This window comes from Hydra vulgaris, chromosome 01 (genome assembly GCF_038396675.1).
Source record: "Hydra vulgaris chromosome 01, alternate assembly HydraT2T_AEP".
Taxonomy (NCBI): Eukaryota; Metazoa; Cnidaria; class Hydrozoa; order Anthoathecata; family Hydridae; genus Hydra; species Hydra vulgaris.
This window is the reverse complement of record NC_088920.1, coordinates 67,063,667-67,084,768: the sequence shown is the minus strand read 5'-3', so window position 1 is coordinate 67,084,768 and position 21,102 is coordinate 67,063,667. Positions and strand designations below refer to the sequence as shown.

At 27.6% G+C, this 21,102-nt stretch overlaps 1 protein-coding gene across 1 annotated transcript in view; it reads right to left on the bottom strand.

The window, feature by feature from the left end:
* Positions 1-9,295: 9,295 nt before the first annotated feature.
* LOC100199024 (protein maelstrom homolog) overlaps positions 9,296-21,102 on the bottom strand; it is a gene marked incomplete at its 5' end in the record, with an annotated part of 30,628 nt that continues 18,821 nt past the window's right edge. The window contains 3 exon segments of the mRNA NM_001309740.1: positions 9,296-10,172; positions 13,799-13,947; positions 14,041-14,103. Coding sequence (NP_001296669.1) covers positions 9,682-10,172; positions 13,799-13,947; positions 14,041-14,103 — 703 coding nt within the window. The 3' untranslated portion in view covers positions 9,296-9,681.

Here is a 21,102-nt window from a genome sequence, read left to right as displayed (position 1 = left end):
TCTTTAATCATTAAAAAGCTATAAGTTTACATAAAAATTAGGTTTATTAATATATGAATCAAAAATGATGAAACATCGCTCTTCTGATGGTGGTAAACAATATCTTACACTCCTAGCCAATCGCTTCGGTATATTATGATAGATATTTTGCATATGCCATATTTCTACTCAAATGATATTTTTATAGTATTTAAAATCACATAGCTTCTTTAGTTTAAGTTGTACATTAAGTTACTCACCGTCCGGAGGCTACCCAAGTTTCAAGGCTGAACAAAGAAACAGGCTGAAGAACACATGTGGGAAGCATATGTCATCCATATATTTACTGCTCCTCTCAAAGGGATAGCATTGGTGCGGTTCATGTGTAATTATCCTGCTTGTACCAATAAAAACGATACTAAAAACGAATGATTGCCAAGCTATATTCTTACAGGATGTTTCAACGACTTGTTCTTATATGTATATTTATTGAATGCACATGCGCAGTCATATATCGGTTACAAAACTTATAAAGCAAAATGTTATTAATTTTTTTTTATGTTTCTTTATAACTTTATTCACAAACGCCTATAATGTACAAATTTCTTAAAACTTGTAACATATTTGTTTTGTATTCTTTTGTATTTTCTACTTTTTTGTATTTTTGTATATACAAACATGTAAACATCTATACAATTGTTAATATAACTTTTTGAATAAAAAATACTTTTTAAACATGAAAAAAAAAAAAAAGAAATGCGTAAAAAATATTGAACTTATTTGTTTTGTATTCATTTAATACACCCCAATCAAATACACCCCAATCAAATATACCCCAAAATTTTTTAAATTATGTTAAAAAAAGCCGCAAAGTGTAGTATTTGTATAACAAAATCAAAAGTCAAAAAAAGTTAACATAAAAATCCTATTAACCTTATAATTTTCAAGATAATTGCATCATTAGATTACGTTATAATAAATTCTCCTCGATTTTTTGTTTGTCACATTTTCATTCAGAACGTGGCGGTGTTGTTTGAATTTTAAAAAAAAAGATTTGAAAATTTGTGACATTTGTCATTCCAGCTTTTGTTATCTTATTGTTCAGTTTTGAAAAATTAAACTTCTAATTATGGAAGAGGAAGGTATGCACTTATGAACGTATGTACTTATGAAGGTATGTACTATATTTTTAAATAAAATTATTTCAAATTTCTGTTGTTATTGTGAATAATATAGAGCGCTTTTGCGATGACCTATTAGAGTTTTAATTTTGACATAAAATTATAAGACGATAATGTTTTTGTTGACAAGTATGGTCTTGTTGATTTAAAAGTTTTTTACAAGCAATAAATATAGGCTGTTAACAATCAGATACTTTTGTAAAATTATCCGCCAACGTCCGCTACCTTTTGTTTTAACGCTTTGAAAATAGTGTGTTAACTATTACGAAATATACACAATCTCTTAAAAAGTACCAAAATAGCTATATAATAAATTCTTGAGATTTTTAAAACATTTTATACAAATTTAACTAAATTACGTTAACAAATCTTAAATAGATAGGGGAAAGTATGCACCCTTGATTCTAAAATCCAGGGGGAAAAAAAATAAACAAAAATTTACGAAAGACAAAATTATAAAACTATTTTAGAGTTTTCTATATTTATAGTTTTAATAAACTTTAAGAAAGCATATATATTTTTTTTATAGTCAAATTAGTTTTACAATTATCATTAATTTAAGAGAATGTTATTAACATAATGCGCCCTGGATTTTATGATCAAGGGTGCACGCTTTTCGCTAATATATTAAATTATTAAACTATAAAATCTCAAACAAATATATATGTCGATCGCTACGAACACCATTACCCAGCTTTGTATTTATTGTATTATCATTTATCTTCTAGATTCGTCTAAAGTAAAAAAGCTGTTCACTCGAAGAGAGTTATATGAAATAATAAAAGATTATAAAGGTAAAAAATTTCAAGAAAAGTTTTTGTTGTTGGAAGAACAACTTTTAACAATTATGAAATATCCAAGAAATCAAAAAAGTGCCATAACAAGAATTTTAAAATTTTAAAAAATAATTTATTCCATTAATTTTTTCTCTTCATTAAACAAAGCTTCAATATTTACGAAATTTTTTTCATTAGAAGTCACAAATTAATGAAATTATATTTTTTTTTCAATTGACAAAATTATATTTGTTTATAATTGATAAATTTATAAATTAATTTTAATACATAATAAATAAATTGCATATACACTAGAGTTGTTAACCGGAATATTTCGTACAATTCCGGAAAAATAAAATTCCTTCGGAAGGATATTGAGAATCAGGAATTTTTTTTTTTCGTACCGAATTTTACGAAACAAAAAAACCCGTCGATGTTCATTTTGCAAATGCTACTTACGAAATATCGCCTTTCGCAAGTTGAATTACGAAATAAAACTATTTTGCTACATACGAAAGTAGCGCTTACGGAAGTCGCACTTGCGACTAAAAATGTCTTTCAATTAACAAGAGTTAAATAGTGAACATAACTTGAACAACATAAACTTTCCCATTTTGAGGGAAAAAAGAAAATTTAGAGCATGTAAGTCATTTGTTTGGGATCATGTAGATTTGCCTCAAATAGTAAATCGGTCAACAACAAAAAAAAGGTCATTATCGAACTAATTTTTACTGTAAACTTGTCGTTAGTTTAACTCAAAGGCAGTTTATCTCCTGTTCCTTTCTTTATATTCATTACTTACTCGAAGTTGTGAGTCCCTGAAGTCCCTTAATTAGTCCCTGAGTCAGTAAGTTAATGGAAAAAGAGAGACGGTTTTATACGAATAAAATTGCGTGATTGGGAAACAATGCTGTCGTTGAAATCAAAAAAAGATATAGGTCATGTAATCAATCCTAAAAAATAACTACTCCATAAAGTACGTACGCTTTAAATTTGATCCTCCCCTCCCCCGCAATTTTTAACATCCCAACGTTATTGGAACTATACAACCGCTGAAAGTTTTAAAGCTCTGGCTATTTTGGAGAGCAGTAAAAATTTAGTTGCAAGTGCTGAAAGTTTTAGAGCTGTAGCTAGTCTGAAAATTAGTGATAAATCAATAAAAATTTAATGGAACCAAATATTTTACTAAGTTTTTATGTATGAGAATATAAATAGTAAACCTCCATTTCTGCAATATATGTATATATATATATATATATATATATATATATATATATATATATATATATATATATATATATATATATATATATATATATATACATATATATATACATATATATATATATATATATATATATATATATATATATATATATATATATATATATATATATATATATATATATATATATATATATATATATATATATATATATATATATATATATATATATATATATATATATATATACATATATATGTAAAAACTATTGAAGAATCATTTAACAACATTATTTAAATAATAAATAATAATATTTTTTTGTATAACAGTTTAATGAATGCTTTCGAGTTTATTCCGTAAGCGCACATTCCGAAACACTCCTTCCGTAAGGAACTGTTTCGCAAGTATTCTTTCGAAATGATTTGTTTCGCAAGTTTCTTTTCGTAAAGAGCTATTACGGAATAATTATTATTTATTTTTTTCGTATAACGCATTACGGAAGGTGAATTTGCGAAAGAACAACTTCCGCAATAGCAACTTGAAATACGGAAGATAAAAATGCGAAATTTTCGTATGTTTTTGTTTACGGCGAACAACCCTAATATACACACAAAAGACAACAAAGTACTTCAGGAAACATTATATCCATAGAAAAAGAGATAACTATGATATTACGAAAAAGAGATAACTATGAAAAGAATAAAGTTTTTCATAAACTACGTCATAAACTACGTTAGATTTATTATACATAAAAGTTTAGGCGATGATAATACTTTACAAAGGTTATGCCGCCAAGCCAAAAATTCCAGTCTAATTCTTCAATCCAGCATCTACAACCACCAAACTTATCAGCCACCTTCAATATTTCACCTGTTCCTAAACTACTAAAATTCCTCGACACAAATCTAACCTCGCTCTCGAAAAAGTTCGACAAACTCAACTTTCTCTTTTAACAATAGAAAAATGTACCCTTTTTCTATTGTTAAAAGAGAAATCTGCTATTTTTGCCCGACTTCTCGCAGCACCCCGAGACCGAAAACATCTAGTAAAGCCAAAGTTTAACAAAGCCTCACGGAAAGTCAAAAGACTTGTTTATAAAGCTCTTTGCACACACGAACGTAACATCATAAACAAGTGCAAAGATAACCCTAGACTTTTTTATGACTTATTCAACAAGGCCAAAAACTGCAAAAACAATATTAAAGCTTTCGAGAAACTACCACCCAATCTCTCTCACCTCTGTTCCATGCAAGCTGATGGAACGCTTAGTTCGTGACTCCATGCTCAAGCATATGACTGACCATAATCTGCTTGACAGTAATCAACACGGTTTTGTTCTTCGCAGATCGTGCATGATAAATCTAATTGAGACTTTCAACATTATATCTAACGCGCTTGAATCTTGTCTTGAAATTGTAATGATTCTTCATTATTTTGCTAAAGCCTTTAAAAAGGTTAGTCACTCGCTTCTACTTGTCAAACTACGCGCGTATGGCTTCGACAGGGGTACATGTAGTTGGATGTAGTTGGATCAAAAGGTCGTACAAGCTGACTACATTTCAGATTGGTTGGATGTCCTCAGTGGAGTTCCGAAAGGTTTTGTAATAGGACCCCTTCTCTTCGTTATCTTCATCAACGATATGCCAAGTCTTACTCATCACTGCTGTAAACCCTTTGCCGACAATACAAAACTAATAGCTGTTATCAAAGACACCTCTGACTACCAACTTCTCCAAGAGGACATCGATCGCCTAATTAAATGGGTCTACACATGGAGCATGAGTTTTAACGAGGACAAATGTTAAGCCATGTTCTTTGACAAGAGAGTCAACAACCACCTCAACACTGCATTTATTGACATTTTGCCTAACTCGCACGTAGTATTACCATAACTGACCGCATTGATAACTGCCGTAGCCTTAGTGAGACCACCTCCGAGCGTGACCTTGGTATCATTGTCAATGACCGATTTAAGTGGCAAGACCAAGTCGCACATCCTGTCGCCAAAGCCAACTCGGCACTTGGCATGTTAAAAAGAACATTCTACTATTGGGGCATTAACAGCTTTTGTGTACTTTAAACAACTTATGTACGACCACATCTTGAGTTTTGCTCTGCCGCCTGAAACCCCTATTATTGCGGAGACAAAGATGCTCTCGAGTCAGTGCAAGAAAGAGCCACTAAGCTCAATAAACTAACCGCGATAAACATTCAATCGCTGAAAGATAGAAGTCTTAGGGGTGACCTAATACAGTATTTCAAACTATACGGCATTAACAAAGTTGAGCTTTGTAAACCAAACTTACTAGCTATAGCACTAAACGTGCAAGGACCAGCCTACGGTCTCCGTGGCTAACGTCACCGTCTTCAACTTCAAGCAGTTGCAAACTGTTTACAAAGAAAATTCTTCCTCTGTAATCGCATCGTACCTGACTGGAAAATCCTTCCAAACTCTATCGTATCTACCGCGTCAGTCACCTTTAAAAATTAACTTATTTTTTTCCAAAACTTTTTATTAAAAACAAAACGATTTGACTTTATCATAGCGGGGCTTCGTTAGCTGCCTGCTTGCAAATGTTTAAGTATTTTCTACAAATTATGTATATTATTATTATTGATAAAGTTATCTTTATCGTTATGTGACATAACATTTTTAAATTAATTAAATACTAGATTGCTAATCATCATTGAAAAGCGTTTCAGCACAGTATTTCATATATAAATTTCATATATAATGAATTGTACATTTTTATCCATCATAAAATACTAAAAAAAATTTTAACTATTAATTTTTATATTTTTTTGATATTTTACCATTTTTAAGTATTATTATAATTTTTTCATTTTTGATAAACTCTTATAATCATTTTAGGTTTTAATAAAATATATCTGTTAATAAATAAATTATACTATATTATCTTAAAACTTTCAATTCTTATAAGTTATCTGTTTATTTAATTTGTTTTGAAGTAATTTAAAATTTTATCAATTGTACTTTGACAGTAATTTCTTTAACTTAAAAAGTTAAACTTGTTTATCATCCCTTAGCTATAACCAATATACATACTGAATAATAGCTATAACCTATATACATACTGAATAATAGCTATAACCTATATGCATACTAAAGCGTAAGAAAATCTTAGACGTTTAAAATCACGTTGACAATGTTTAACAAAACCAATTAATATTTTAAAATACAAGCTTTACACAGTTTATACAGTTTCGTTTCCACCCATTTTTTAAATTGTTGAGTTGTTATATGGAATACCATCTTATCCTCGTTTTTTACTTATAGAGAACCAATGGTAATTTATATAATCAATAGTTTTACAATAGTAATTTATCATTGCCTAATATGGTAACCATTTTTTCCATAAATTACGTACGCTCGGAGGAGAAGAGCGGTTCTTCAAATGGCGTATATGAGATGGAAGGGCAGTGGGTCAATTATAAAACAAAGGAGACACTAAACTAAAAAAAAAAATCATAAAATGTTTGATAAATAGGTTAAAAGCGTAGATACTTTATGGAGGTGGAGGGTACTCAAAAAAGCGTATTGCAAAATGCGGAAGTGTGGGGGCGGGGGGCGGGCGGACGATACAAAAGCGTACGTACTTTTTGGACGACCCCTAATCATAAAATTTTATGAAACTCTTTAATAATTAACTTTTTTTAGTACTTATTTTAGCTCGGTAGCCGACATTTTTTATCTATTTCTCGCATTTTACATGTTTTGTTTTTGCTTTTCAGTTTTATTATTTTAAATAATATTAATAGCAGTTAACCTTATTATTAGCAGTTTACTAAACTTATACATTTACCTGTGTAAATATTTTTAACTAATCTTAAGGTGGTGGAGCTAGAATTAATATTGAAAAATTTAAAAAAATTGTTTGTATTTTATTTTTGAAGAGAAATTATTTACCTTTCGTGTGGTGAAATAATTAAAAAAAAAAAGTTATGAAATCTTTTGTTTATAAAGCTTTTATGTAACTACATACAACGATCAGTTCTTAATTAGCCCTTAGCAACAATAAACAGTTTTTTAACTTAATATTTACCCTAAAAAACTAAAAATGTATTTGCAACTGTTGAAGGAAATTAACTGAAGGTACATTACAAAATTTGGCAGTTTTTTGTAGCAGCTTTAGTGCATGCTGTTTAATTTTGATGTTCAATCTTTTTAGATTTAACTTCTAGTATTATAAATAACGAGTGCTTCAAGAAATAACATTTAAGTATCTAAAGGATTAAAGATTCAAGTATCTAAGGAACTAAACTTTAGCCAAAAAAGATAAGACTTTTCACAGGAAACCGTTCTACGATTGCAACAGAAAGAAAACAGAAAAGTAATCCAGATATTGTTCTAACTTCAAGTTGTGCAAGTGCAATAAATTTAAAATCACTAAATAACGGAAATAAAGTGGTAAATGACACTGTGAATAAAGATTATTTCATACTTTTTTAATTCGTTTTTTAATTTTTTTTTGGTATTGTGGAAAACGTTAGATGTCCAGATTGTTACAGTCTTTCTAAGTGCATGGGTTTTGCCCATCACCTTGAAATCAGTGTAGTATATGAGAATGGAAAAATTTTTTATATTTTTCTAAACAGCGTATTAAATTGAATGGCAATACAGCCCAGGGCATGTCAACAACGCAAAAGTTTGCATAGGCTGGAGAATATGGAAAAATAAAAAAATCATCATGATACAATGTTGGGAAAGCTCAACATGCCTATCATGTAAATCATAAACGATGTTCTGAATCAATAGTAGCAGCTGGTGCTCTTAAAATTGCCGTTCAATTAAAAATAATACTAATTATACTCATTATCTTGGAGACGGAGATTCATATTTTAAAGAAGTAAAATTGATCCCTTTAAAGACTATGGAGTAACTCTTGAAAAGTTATAGTGTGTTGCACATTTACAAAAAAGAATGTGTTTACGACTACGAAATTTAATCATAAGTAACAAAGGAACGCTAACTAAGTATGCAAAACTATGGTTTATATATAAACCATATTTTGAAGTAATAAAAATAACATTAATTCCATGAAAAGGGCAACATAGACTGTTTTATTACACTATAATGGATACTCAAATCTAGAGTTTCGCCACTGTTTTTGCCCAAAAACTGAAATTAGTTGGTATCAATATCAATGACCTAATTACATAGTACTTCAAAATATAAAGAACATATAAAGTTACCAGTATGGATTTTAAAACCAGTGTTTTTGGATCAAATAATCAATTATAAAATTATTATTAAATCAACTATCTAGAACTATAAAGAATTATTATTAAAATGTATACAAGGATAGACCCAAAATACAAATTCAAGTCTTAATACATTGCTTTGGTCTCGTTGCCCTAAAAACGTACCTGTTTGTAAACAAACTTTTGAAATGAGTATTAATTCAGCAATTTAACACTATGAAGGTGTTAAAAATGTTTTACTTTTATTGCAAAATATATTACAACTTTCTTTCACGTTTTATTGACCTTTGATTTTTTGGAAGATTTTGCAACTTCAAAACCAAATATCTCAGGTTAGAAAAATTCAATTTAATTGAAATCCTCACAGTATCTTCAGTATACATATAAAACTCATTTGAACTTAAATCTTATAATAATTAAATGGATTTATAGCAAATTATTTGTTTTTTATTCTCAATTTAGTATTTTTTTAGCGTATAAATGACGCATATTTTTTATCCCAATAAGATTCCATATGTTCAAATAAATTATTATTGAATATTGTTGAAGAACAAACCTACACAAATTCATTTTGATTTGTTGATTAGATTTTGTGATATTGTGTTTTGAATTTTCCTCATTTTTGGGCTTACTTTTTATATAAGTATGGGTAGGCGAAGCAAATTAAATTTTTTTTTTAAAAAGTCAGATGATTTTTAACATTAATTTAATTTTTTAAAATGTTTTTGGGAGAAAACAATAATTTTAAAAAGAATTAGATTTTTTCTAGCCCTACCACCTTAATGACAAAAAATTCAACCATCTTTTTAGTTGATCTTGAGGACAGATATATAAAAAAAACTAATGAATAAAAATAATAGTTAATAACTTAAATGAACACAAACAAAAAAAAAAAAACAAAAAAAAATTAAATGCCTGGTTTCTTACGTATTTTGACAAAACCTAAATATAAATAACACAAATACAGAAAACAAAATCTTAAGATATAAAGCTGCATTAATGCAGACTTCTTAAATATAAATATAGCTTATAAAAATATTAGCAAAATAGGAAATATATATTAGTTATTAAAAGCAATCAAAATAATTCAAAACAACTTAAAAATTAAAAAACAAAACACCTTTGGGCGCAAAACAATACTACTAAACGACTTTTCTTTAACGCCTTTAATTTAACCACGAAAGTTATTAAGTAAACTGAGATTAAAACGTATAAACGTCATCACGTCGACAAATAAAATCATTAATCTTTAAATGTAATATTTCTGACACACATATACCGTTATCAAATAAAAAAATTAAGTAACCCAACTTGCAGGGGGTAAAGGTGCAGTACTTGGGTGGGGAGCAGCAATAGGCCCGGCATACAGATTTTCCGTATCATTAATTTGTTTTTGAATATTATGTGACGTTGACTGAATAGTTATCGGTTGACGAGGAACTTCACCAGGTTTCCGTAATTCTGTGGTTTTACCTAACGCTCCTCTACCCCGCCCAAGCAAACCACGACCACAACCACGTTTGTTCGAATCACTGGTTGCAATTCCATTTTTATTTTCAATTACGTTGGTATTATTATTATTTTGGCATTGTTCACGGGCTATTTTATTAATTTCATTAGTTGTTAAGTCAGTCTCGTGATCTTTACCTCCACGCGAAACAGCCCAACGCTTTTGTTGCTCAAATGACTTAAGTTGCGAGGTATGCTTTTCTTGAATTAATCTTTCTTCCTGATCTTCAGATAGAACACGCATCCTACTTGCAACTTCATCAGCTAAATTTTCAATACCTAAAAATAGTTGAATATATATATATCCACTGTAAATCTAAAAGGTTCTTCGCGGTTCTTTGATAACCTAAAGGTTCTTGGAGAAAATTAAGATTCTTTAAAGAACCTACGGGTTCTTTATATTCTCTAATGGTTCTTTGAAGAACCGGCGGCTTATTTGCAAAACATTACAAAGAATCCACAAGGTTCTTCAAATCGTTTTACGGAAAACCTCAAAGAACCTTAATATAGGGTTCTTCAAATCTTTGTAAACGCCATTTTATTTTTTTTATCGGTCGTTATATTGGTAGACTAGTATGAATTTATAAAGAATGGTATAATAACAATAGCAAATGATTATCACGACAGTATTTAATTTGTGTTTTAAACATTTGAATTGTTTTTATTCTCGTTGTTAACATCATTAGCGATTATAAAAGCAACGTGTTTTTTTTTAATTTTCGAGCAGTTTTCTTATTTCTATATGCTTTTATCATGCATACTATAAATAAATATATCATTGTATATTCCTAATGATTTTATTTAGATAAATATATCATAAATATATATATATATATATATATATATATATATATATATATATATATATATATATATATATATATATATATATATATATATATATATATATATATATATATATATATATATATATACAGTATCGGACAAAACGAGTGCAACCAAATAATGCTAATTTAGTTTCTTTATATAAAAGTGCTGCATTTTTTCAATTTAGAGAAATAACTATGTAACTCTTTAGAGACAAAGTTCTTCAAGTTTTATTCATCACAAAGTTCATTATTTGTACATGAAAATTAATAAATTAATCAAAAGTATTAAAAAAAGTTGATTTCCTTCTGGACAAAATAAGTGCAACTCGACAAAATGTTGACCAAGCTGTATTTCGCTATCAATATTTCGTGGCGAATCCTTTGTTGTCGATCACAGCCTTGCATCTTCGAGGCATAGATTCGATCAGGTGATCAATGATACTTTGTGGAATCGCTGCCCAGGCCTTTTGGATTTGTTCAAGCAGTTGATCCTTATTACGAACACCTTCACGATTAATTCTGCGGTTGACGATCTCCCACAGGTTTTCGATAGGGTTGAGATCCGGAGATTGAGGCGGCCAATCCATCACCAATAGGTGGTTGTCTTGAAAGCACTGCTTGAATACTTTTGCAGTGTGTTTCGGATCGTTGTCTTGCTTAAAAACCCATTTTATTTGCATATTCCATTCAGCATGAGGTAACATAACATCTTTCAGGATATTTCTATAAATGAAACAGTCCAATATTCCATCGTTTCGATGTATTGGACCTAGACCATTAGCAGAAAAACACCCTCAGACCATTACATTGCCTCCACCATGCTTCACGGTCTTATGGCAGTAACGTAAATCGAGGCGTTTTTCGGCCGGCCGACGTACACGGCAAATGTCATCGCTCCCAATGATGTTGAACTTCGATTCATCACTGAACAGGACAGTTCGCCATTTCTGCACATTCCAGTCAATATGAGATGTAGCAAACAGGAGTCTTTTCTTCTGGTTTTTTAGTGAAATCAGTCGTTTCTTTGCAGGGCGTCGAGAAAACAATCCGGCTTCAACAGCACGTCGTCTGATTGTTCGGTCTGATACAGGCAGCCTAATTGCTTTTGTATCTCGACTGATGATATCCAGGGATCCTTCTTGACGGATCTGACGATCATAGAATCTATTCTAGAAGTGGTGGAACGCGGTCTTCCACCTTTGTTATCTGCTGCCAACTTCCCCGTAGAACGATATTTGGAACATAGTCTTGATACGGTCCTTTTTTTCACGCGATATTTATCACAAATGCTTTTTTGTGACATTCCACTTGTGTAATCGCCAATAATTTTCTTTCTTAGTTCCAATCCAAGACTGTCGGGAGCCATTTTTGCACTTGAAGTCATAAAAATAATAAAAATAAATAATCACGCTTCTCAAGGCTTACCGTGTTACATTTACCTTGTGATGATACAATAACGCTCTGTGAAACACAACGTCTTGGTTGGATGTGGACTGTATTGATGTAATGAAACACTTGTTGTATTTCACTTCTTGTATTGATGTTCTTCGATAAAACACTTTGATAAAACTCACTTCGATAAACTGTCTTGATAATACTGACTGATTGACTTCCATATACTGACTGAATTACATGTCGATTTACATGTCTCTTATATAGTAAAATGAACCTGTGTGAAGCTGTTCTGGAAGATTCTAGATGCTTCTTTTCGATGCTTCTGGAAGATTCTGGATGCTTCTGAATGTTTCTGGATACTTCTGGATGCTTCCAGATGCTTCTTCTGGAAACTTCTGCATGCTTCTGGAAACTTCTGGATACTTCCTTTAATTATTAAAAAACTTTCGTGACGTTGACACGGACCAGACTTAAGAAAATGAAACAAACCAAAAAAGTTGCACTTGTTTTGTCCGCTGCAAAATGGTACTTGTCAACGAATATCTGCCTGTGTGCTGTCACCTGTCAGCTGATTGCTCATGTCATGGCATGCTATGACTCCAGACTCCTGAACAGTTTGCTGTGGTAGTATAGTTCGTTTCGTAAGTTCGTTCGTTTTTAAGACATGTAAAATTAGGAACACTTTTTAGCATTGTTCGATGTTGGTTGCAAATGTTTTGTCCAATACTGTATATACATATACTTACACACATACATACATATATATATATATATACATATATATATATACATATATATATATATATATATATATATATATATATATATATATATATATATATATATATATATATATATATATATATATATATATATATATATGTATATATACATATATATATACACGCACACTAAGGTATAATGTAATAAAATATCATATATTATATGCATATGTATATATATATTAATGTCTTTCTTTGTAAAGGATGTTTTTGATAAAAAAGAAACTCTTTGGAAATGTAATGCTATTAATATAAATGGGATTCAGTTTCATTTGCACGATACATTTATTTTATCTTTACTGCACACTGAAGAAATTCCTTTGTCTTTCAAAATATTTCACATTATTTAATTTCGACAACTCTGTGTATTTAGTGGTAAGCTGCTAATTTGTGACAAATATAATGCGCATATGCATGCATTCAGAGTTAAAAAGATGAAACTTTGTCAATATGTTTACCAAATGAAGTTCGTGACTATCAACTGCTTGATATATATTACAAGAGGGCTGCACCTGTATTACTCTTAAAAACTTGTGTTTTAAATAACTTTTTCTGTTATGTTTTTTATGTGAATATTTTGTTATTTAATAAAAGCACAGTAAAAGGGACACTGGAATAATAATCTCAAGAGAATTAGAAATAATATTTTTTAAATGATTTTTATTTGTTTAATAAAACAATTATAATATATAATGGCTAAGTATACAGGTTGATCTTCCTAAAAGTTAAAGGTTTAACTTTTAGGAAGATCATTGGAATAAGTTTAAGTTGAGGAAGATTAAAAAAAAACTAACTTCATTAAAAAGTAAACATTCTTTCATTTTTGCTTTCAAAACTTTTCAACCAACCTGTATACTTAGCCTGTTGAAAAAAAAATTTCATAAACAAATTAACTTACACCCATTGCGAACTGATTGTGCATTATTTTTACTTTTCTGAGATGAAATACTTGGAATGAGTGTGTAACACACTTCTTTCTTGAGAGGAAGGTGTTGGTCAGTGACAGGGATATCAAAATTTTCACAAAAATAATCTGACAAACAATAACTAAAAAATTAAACACACAAAATTAATAATTCTAAACTAATCAGCAAAATAAAAATATATATTAAAAAAAACTATATCATAATAAAAACATACCAATAACGATTCACAAAACCCAATGCACAAGTTTTCGAACCCTTTTCTTCATGCCATTGACATCTTTGGTTAAATTTTATATAACATTAAGAATTTCATACATTACAGAATTATTTAAATAACATTATCTAAAACAGCTTTTCTAAAATTTAAATACTATTCTATATTGTTGAGAAAAACTTTTACTAAATTAATTACGAAACAAAAACTTGTCAAGAATGTTTATATATATATATATATATATATATATATATATATATATATATATATATATATATATATATATATATATATATATATATATATATATATATATATATACAACCCTCGGAATTAGGAAAAATGATGTCGGCAATTATTTGCCGACCACATACTTTTAGAGGTCGGCAAATAAAATTTAATACAAAGGTCTTACCATAAAACATAGAAACGAGGTCGGCAATTTTTTGCCAACCTCAAACACTTCTAGGTCGGCAGTTAGGTCGGCATTGCCGAATGCCGAAATATATATATATGTGTATATATACACATATATATACATACATATATATATATATATATATACATATATATATATATACATATATATACATACATATATATATATATATATATACATATATATATATATACATATATATATATACATATATATATAAATATATATATATATATATATATATATATATATATATATATATATATATATATATATATATATATATATATATATATATATGCTGCAACAATGATTTTTAATCATCATTTTTTTAGTCATCATTTTAATCATTTGTGTTTATCTCTTTTAGTTTTATCCGAAGATAAGGAGTTGATTTAAAGGCATTTCTTTGAATACATAAATTTACCATTAGACATAACCATGTTACTTTAGTTACGATAAGAAAACTATTTTAATTAAGAATTTAATCATACATACAGGTGGAGGAGGTGTTTGGAGGTTGGGAACAAAAAAACACTAATTTTTAGACCCACTAACATGGGAGCAACAAAAAGTTTTTCTAAAATTTTTTCTTTATTGTTTTTATCTAACTTTATATTCATCAACAAATTTCAAATTTCATGCATTTTAAAAAAGGTTTTTATATATTGTTCCAATTTTTTTTACATTATATAGTTATAATAATAACATGTCAGCTATAAAAAACTTATTGTTAATAAAAATTTCAAAAGTTATTGAAAATTTTGCTTTTATAAATATAAATATAAAATTCTATTTTTTGTTTTCAAAATTTTTTGGATTTCAGAGATAAATGACCATAATAAAATAGCAGTAAGTTAAAAAAAACTTTTTCAAACACAAAAAGATTAAAAAAATTAGATTTATGAAATGTAAATAATTATATACATTGATTAGAGTGATCATGATGCCTATGAGGTAAGTAGCAATAAATTGCTTGGGGTAAATTGAATCATAAAATAACTGCGGATTTTATTGATTTTATGCACTTTTCTAGTTATTTCTGAAGTAATCATTTTTTTAACAATCTTCTAATATTTCTACACATCAATCAAAAAAAACATTTAAGAATTCCAATTGTTAAATTAAAATGTAATTAATTCTTTTAGTTTCTTTTGTTTGTTTTTTAATGAAAGTTAATTAAAAATTATTTTTTTGTTGCTAAGTTTGATTTTTGTTTGTTTTATGCACTTGATTGATTTTACGCACTTTTCTAGTTATTTCTAAAGTAATCGTAATTTTTAAGTAATCATTTTTTTAACGATCCAATATTTTTACACATCAATGAAAAAAAACATTTAAGAATTCCAATTGTTAAATTAAAATGTAATTAATGAAAGTTAATTATAATTCTTTTTTTGTTGCTAAGTTTGATTTTTGTTTGTTTTTTATGAAATTTTATTATGAATTATGAATTTAACTAACATTTGTTTTATTTTTTTACATTTTAATTTTTTTTTAAACAAAACTTTATTCTGTTTTTCTATTCTAAAAACAGAACTTAAATATCCTAAAAACTTCTCTTACATTTTTCTAAACAAATTTAAGTATTCTAAATAAATACTTTTTTTTCAGAAACACTTTGAAGTTAAAATAATAAATTAGTTTAAATAATAATCCTTCTTGTTTATTTTCTTCAGTCTTTAAAGTCTTATGAATATAATTATGAGTTTACTAAACAAGTCAGGTATATGTGAAGTTTTGAATAATAAAAGTATTGCAGCTCAATGAAAATACTTTCTTCTAATGTAATTATAAACTTTTTGTTGCCAAATAGAAATTAGATATTAATTTATAATTTTTCTTTGGACTTTGTGTTGCAACTTACCCTGTTCTCTATTGCAACTTGCCCAGCTGCGGGGTAAGTTGCAACATTTTATTTTTCATTTTTGTTCCACTATTGCAGAACAACTAAGTTTTATATTATACTTATCAATGCTGGTTTAATACCTCATGAAGAATCTATTTTAAGATCTATTTTAAAACCCTGGTAAAAAAATAAAATAAAAATCGAAGTTATAGGAGATAAATGCAGTATTTTAAATTTTGTTGTAACTAGCCCCAGTCTACCCTACTACTCAAGTACTGAGTTGGCAAAGACTGGATTTGAACTGGTATCACACAACAGCTGGGTTTTTAACAATATTTTTATCATTCTAACCAACTGAGCAAACCAGCTACATATATATTTTTTTTACAGCGCATTTGCGATATTGAGAATATTTATTGATATTGTTCTACTAAATAATGGGAATTTTCTCAGTTGATGTAGCAACAGTCCTTTGCAACACCAGGCTATTTTAGTATTTAGATGTTATTGAACATTAAAACAGTTTAAATACTCTATAGATGGGTGCGTGTATGTGCTTATATATGTGAGTGTATAATATATATGATATAGCATGTATTTAGTATATATGATATATATATCATAAACTAAATAGGGAGAACGCGCAGGAGTGTCTCTACACCGACTGCGGGTTTAGATTTCATTTTTCTTGTTTTTTACAAATAAACCATATTCAATAAAAGTAAACAAATTAAGTCAGCAAATGTAAATCTATATACCTTATCGTGTATGTGTGTGTGTGTGTGTGTGTGTCTCTCTCTCTCTCTCTCTCTCTCTCTCTCTCTCTCTCTCTCTCTCTCTCTCTCTCTCTCTCTCTCTCTCTCTCTCTCTCTCTCTCTCTCTCTCTCTCTCTCTCTCTCTATATATATATATATATATATACATACATACACATATATGTAAAATATGTATATATATATATATATATATATAAATCATTAAAACATCATTTCGGTATCATACTTATTCAAAACAATTTTAACTCATATCAGGGCTCAAATTATTGCTAAAAAATCTAATCACAAAAATTTTTAACTTTTTTTTTAAAGATATAAATAAAATAATAGTAAATAAAACTATAAATAATAATAAAAAACAAAATTAATCAAATTAATAAATAAGAATTGTTGAAAACATTATCGTCATAAAACTTTAGGCTTGATATTATTTTTAATATCAAAAAGATGCTCTATCTATAAACCAAACAAGTAAAATCAAGTTAAAAAGACAAACAAAAAAACTTAAAAAAGTACTAAACTTATTAGAGACCACATTCTTTCTAACTTATCGCTTCAAGATCTAGTGTACTATTAAAAACATAGTTATAATAAACCAAAAATAAAAAGTTTTAAAATTTAAAAAATTTTTTTTTTTCATTTAAAGTGTTTTTATGTTGATATTTTCATCAATGTTTTCATTCAAATTGTTTTGCAATAAAATAAAGTTGAATTATGTAAGTCTAAGTACATGCTAAAACCATTTTTTTTGAACAGAAATAGAATAACTTTTTTTCATTTATTAAAATAAAATACAAAAAAATAAAAAATAATAATAATAATAGGAATTCATTTTTTTAAACTTCATTTTTATTTCCTTGTTGATTGTTTGCAATTAATTTTTTTTTGCTGTTTAAACTATTTTTAATAAACAAAAAATAACAAAAAATCTATACAAAAAAATTTAACAAACAAATCTTAACAATAAAACTTTTCCTTCTCACATGCATGTTACAAATTAGATGTTGTTACTAAAACTAGATCTATGTTTATCTTTGTTATACCACTAGGTATTATAAATGTCGCTGCGGTTTCCATTCAACTAATTTTAGAATTATTGTAAGCGAGCATTTAAAATTTTTAAAATTCTAAAACTTTTTATTTATTTCAAATTTCAAATTTCAATTATTTAAATAAATGAATTTTAGGAGACTAAAATTCTTTTCTTGAAATAGATTTCTTCTCAAAATAAATTCCTAAAAACAACTTGAGTATTTAAATAAAACGTTGAAATTTTAAAGAAAATCTTGAAATTGCTATAAATAAAATAAAAATATATTTAAAAAAATTTTGTTACTAAATATATTTAAAAATATTTAAAAAAATGATATTATAAATTTTGTTACTCTATTCGAAATTTCTTGTTAAAATAAATTTTAATTAGAAGCTTATTATGAGTTAACAACATATAAAATATAAATAGAAATATTCATATGGACGACTTTAGCAAGTAAATGTCTTTGAGCATATCAAGTAAATTTATTATTTGAATAACTTAGCTGTAATTTAACTTAACTGATTGTTTTGATTTAGTTTATAGGTTTTATTTACTTTATCCATAATGAAGAATTGCACTAAATTTAACTTCAAAATAGAAGTAGGATATTTTTGGTTTCCACGCAGAGAAATAAAGTAATTAAAAATCGTTAAAAAGTGCTTTATGTTGAATAAAAACCTTTAATGTTAGAGAGCTAATGATCATACTTCTATATAAAAGTTAAATTCAGCTTGACATATACTTTATGATGACCCCTAATAAAAACCTCAGATAAAAACATTCTTTATTTTTAGAGTGTCCAAAAAAATGCAAAAATAGAAAAACGGCAAAAATATTTTTTTAAAGAAAAAACTAATTGTGAATGTGCCAAAAGCAATTACAATTCGCAGATGTGATAGGCTTAATTTGAGCCCTGTGATCGTGATAGGCTTAATTTAAGCCCTGCATATATTAAGAGCCATAATCAAACTAAAATAATCATTAAAAAACTGTTATAAAAAATTATTATAAACATGACAAAAATGATGCCATTATCATAATCATTTCAAAGATTTTTAATTTTATAAAAATAGTTTCCAAAGGCGAGTTTACGCCTAACTAACATGGTCACATTTTAAAATGTTTTGACATTAATTGACGTTAATTGTTAATTGCTATATCCGGTAAAATGGAAAAATTTATTTTTATAAGTACGTTCGTGATTGCATACTTACGTTATATGGAAATCTCATATTTGTGAAAGGAACAATTGGTTAAAATACAAATATCTAATTAATTTAAATGATAATGAGCATTTTAATATTCACACATATATTCGATAGTTTAACCTTATGAATTTAAAATTGTTAAAAAAGATGAGTATCATAATTTTAATGTTTAAAGCCTTTTTTCTAAAACACTTTCAGTCATTTTATTCAAATACACTAAAAAAAAAAGCCAATGAAATACAATATTTGCAATGCTAAAATTTAATGAAAACATTTTAAATTGTGATAGTGGTAATTTGGTGATGACTCAACATTGGAAAACAATGTTGCAAAATTTTACGTTGCAAAATCATTTTTGTTACGGTTTTCTATTAGTTAATTTAGTTTGATAATCCTTGGTGATAAAAACTTGGCGCAATCTTTTAGCAATTGTGAATTAAAAAACAATAAAAAACTTGTTTTTAAAAAAAATGTTGTTTTGCATAGATATATAATTTAAGTGTAAGTGTAAGACATCATCTACAATCTACTTTCATTCTGTTTTCATATCTCCCAGGTCTATGTAACTGGACGGCTCTGTTAATCACTTTTTGCGATCATTGTGTCGCATAAAACAATAAGTGTAAGTGTTTTCTTTTACTAAAGATTTTATTTGTTAATAAAAAGTTACAGTAAAATGAAGCCAACTACTTTAATAGAACAAGTATATAACTGTTGTAATTTGCATCTTAATGCTAAATTGAAGGACATTTTGTTGCCTCTAATCACCGTGAAAGAACAATCAAACATCATGAAAGAAACAACCAATCTGGAACTTCAACAATAGTTCCAGACAGAAAATTGTGAAGAAATTTATATGTAATCATTTCTTTATTGTTAATAACATTAAAAACAAGACAATATGTTATTTAAAGAAAAGAAAAAAAATCCTGATTGCACTGATAAACAGTTAAAGCAGTTGCAACTGAAATGTGAAAGAATTCAGAAACATAAGTCAAAAACAGTGAATTTTTTATTGATGATGAGTTGCATTTAACATTTAAACATACAAATAAAAATTACAATACTGAATTTCACTGAGATAATCCAAAAAATGTAAAATAGAAGCAAAATAAATTTGAGAAAAAAAAAATTGCGTGCAAATAACCATATTCCCTCACGGAATCTCTCAACCATTTATAGTTCCTGCATGACTGGCAATGAAATTGCCAAACAGTGTATAAAATCATCATACATCAAAAGATTGATTCCTTTATTAACAAATATCATAGTGGTGATCATGTATTTTGGCCTGAAAAAAATATCTATTTTGTTAAAAAAATTAATAATCCAGTTTGTCTCAGAATTATGACCTATTGAGGAATTCTGGTCATTTTTTAAAGGCTATCAGTATAAAAACAATCAAGAAGCTGAAAATTAAGATCAACTACATAAAATAATTATGTGTTGTTAAAGAAAAGTAGTTATTCATAAAAATCCTGTACAACATGTGCGAAGATGTGTACAAAAAAACTGATGCAGTGTGTCATAATGAGGAGAAAGCATTTTGTCAGTTCGGAAAGTAAAAAATAAACATATTGCTTACTATTATGTATTAAATTTTTGTTCATTAAACTTTTCTTTGTACTATTACAACATGTGTTTATTCTGTGGCAAATTTTTGTCACCAAGGGTTAGCAGCTTTAGCTATATGAGCTATAATATCATTTATAATAATAATAAATAGTATGATACTGAAATATTTTATTAATTTA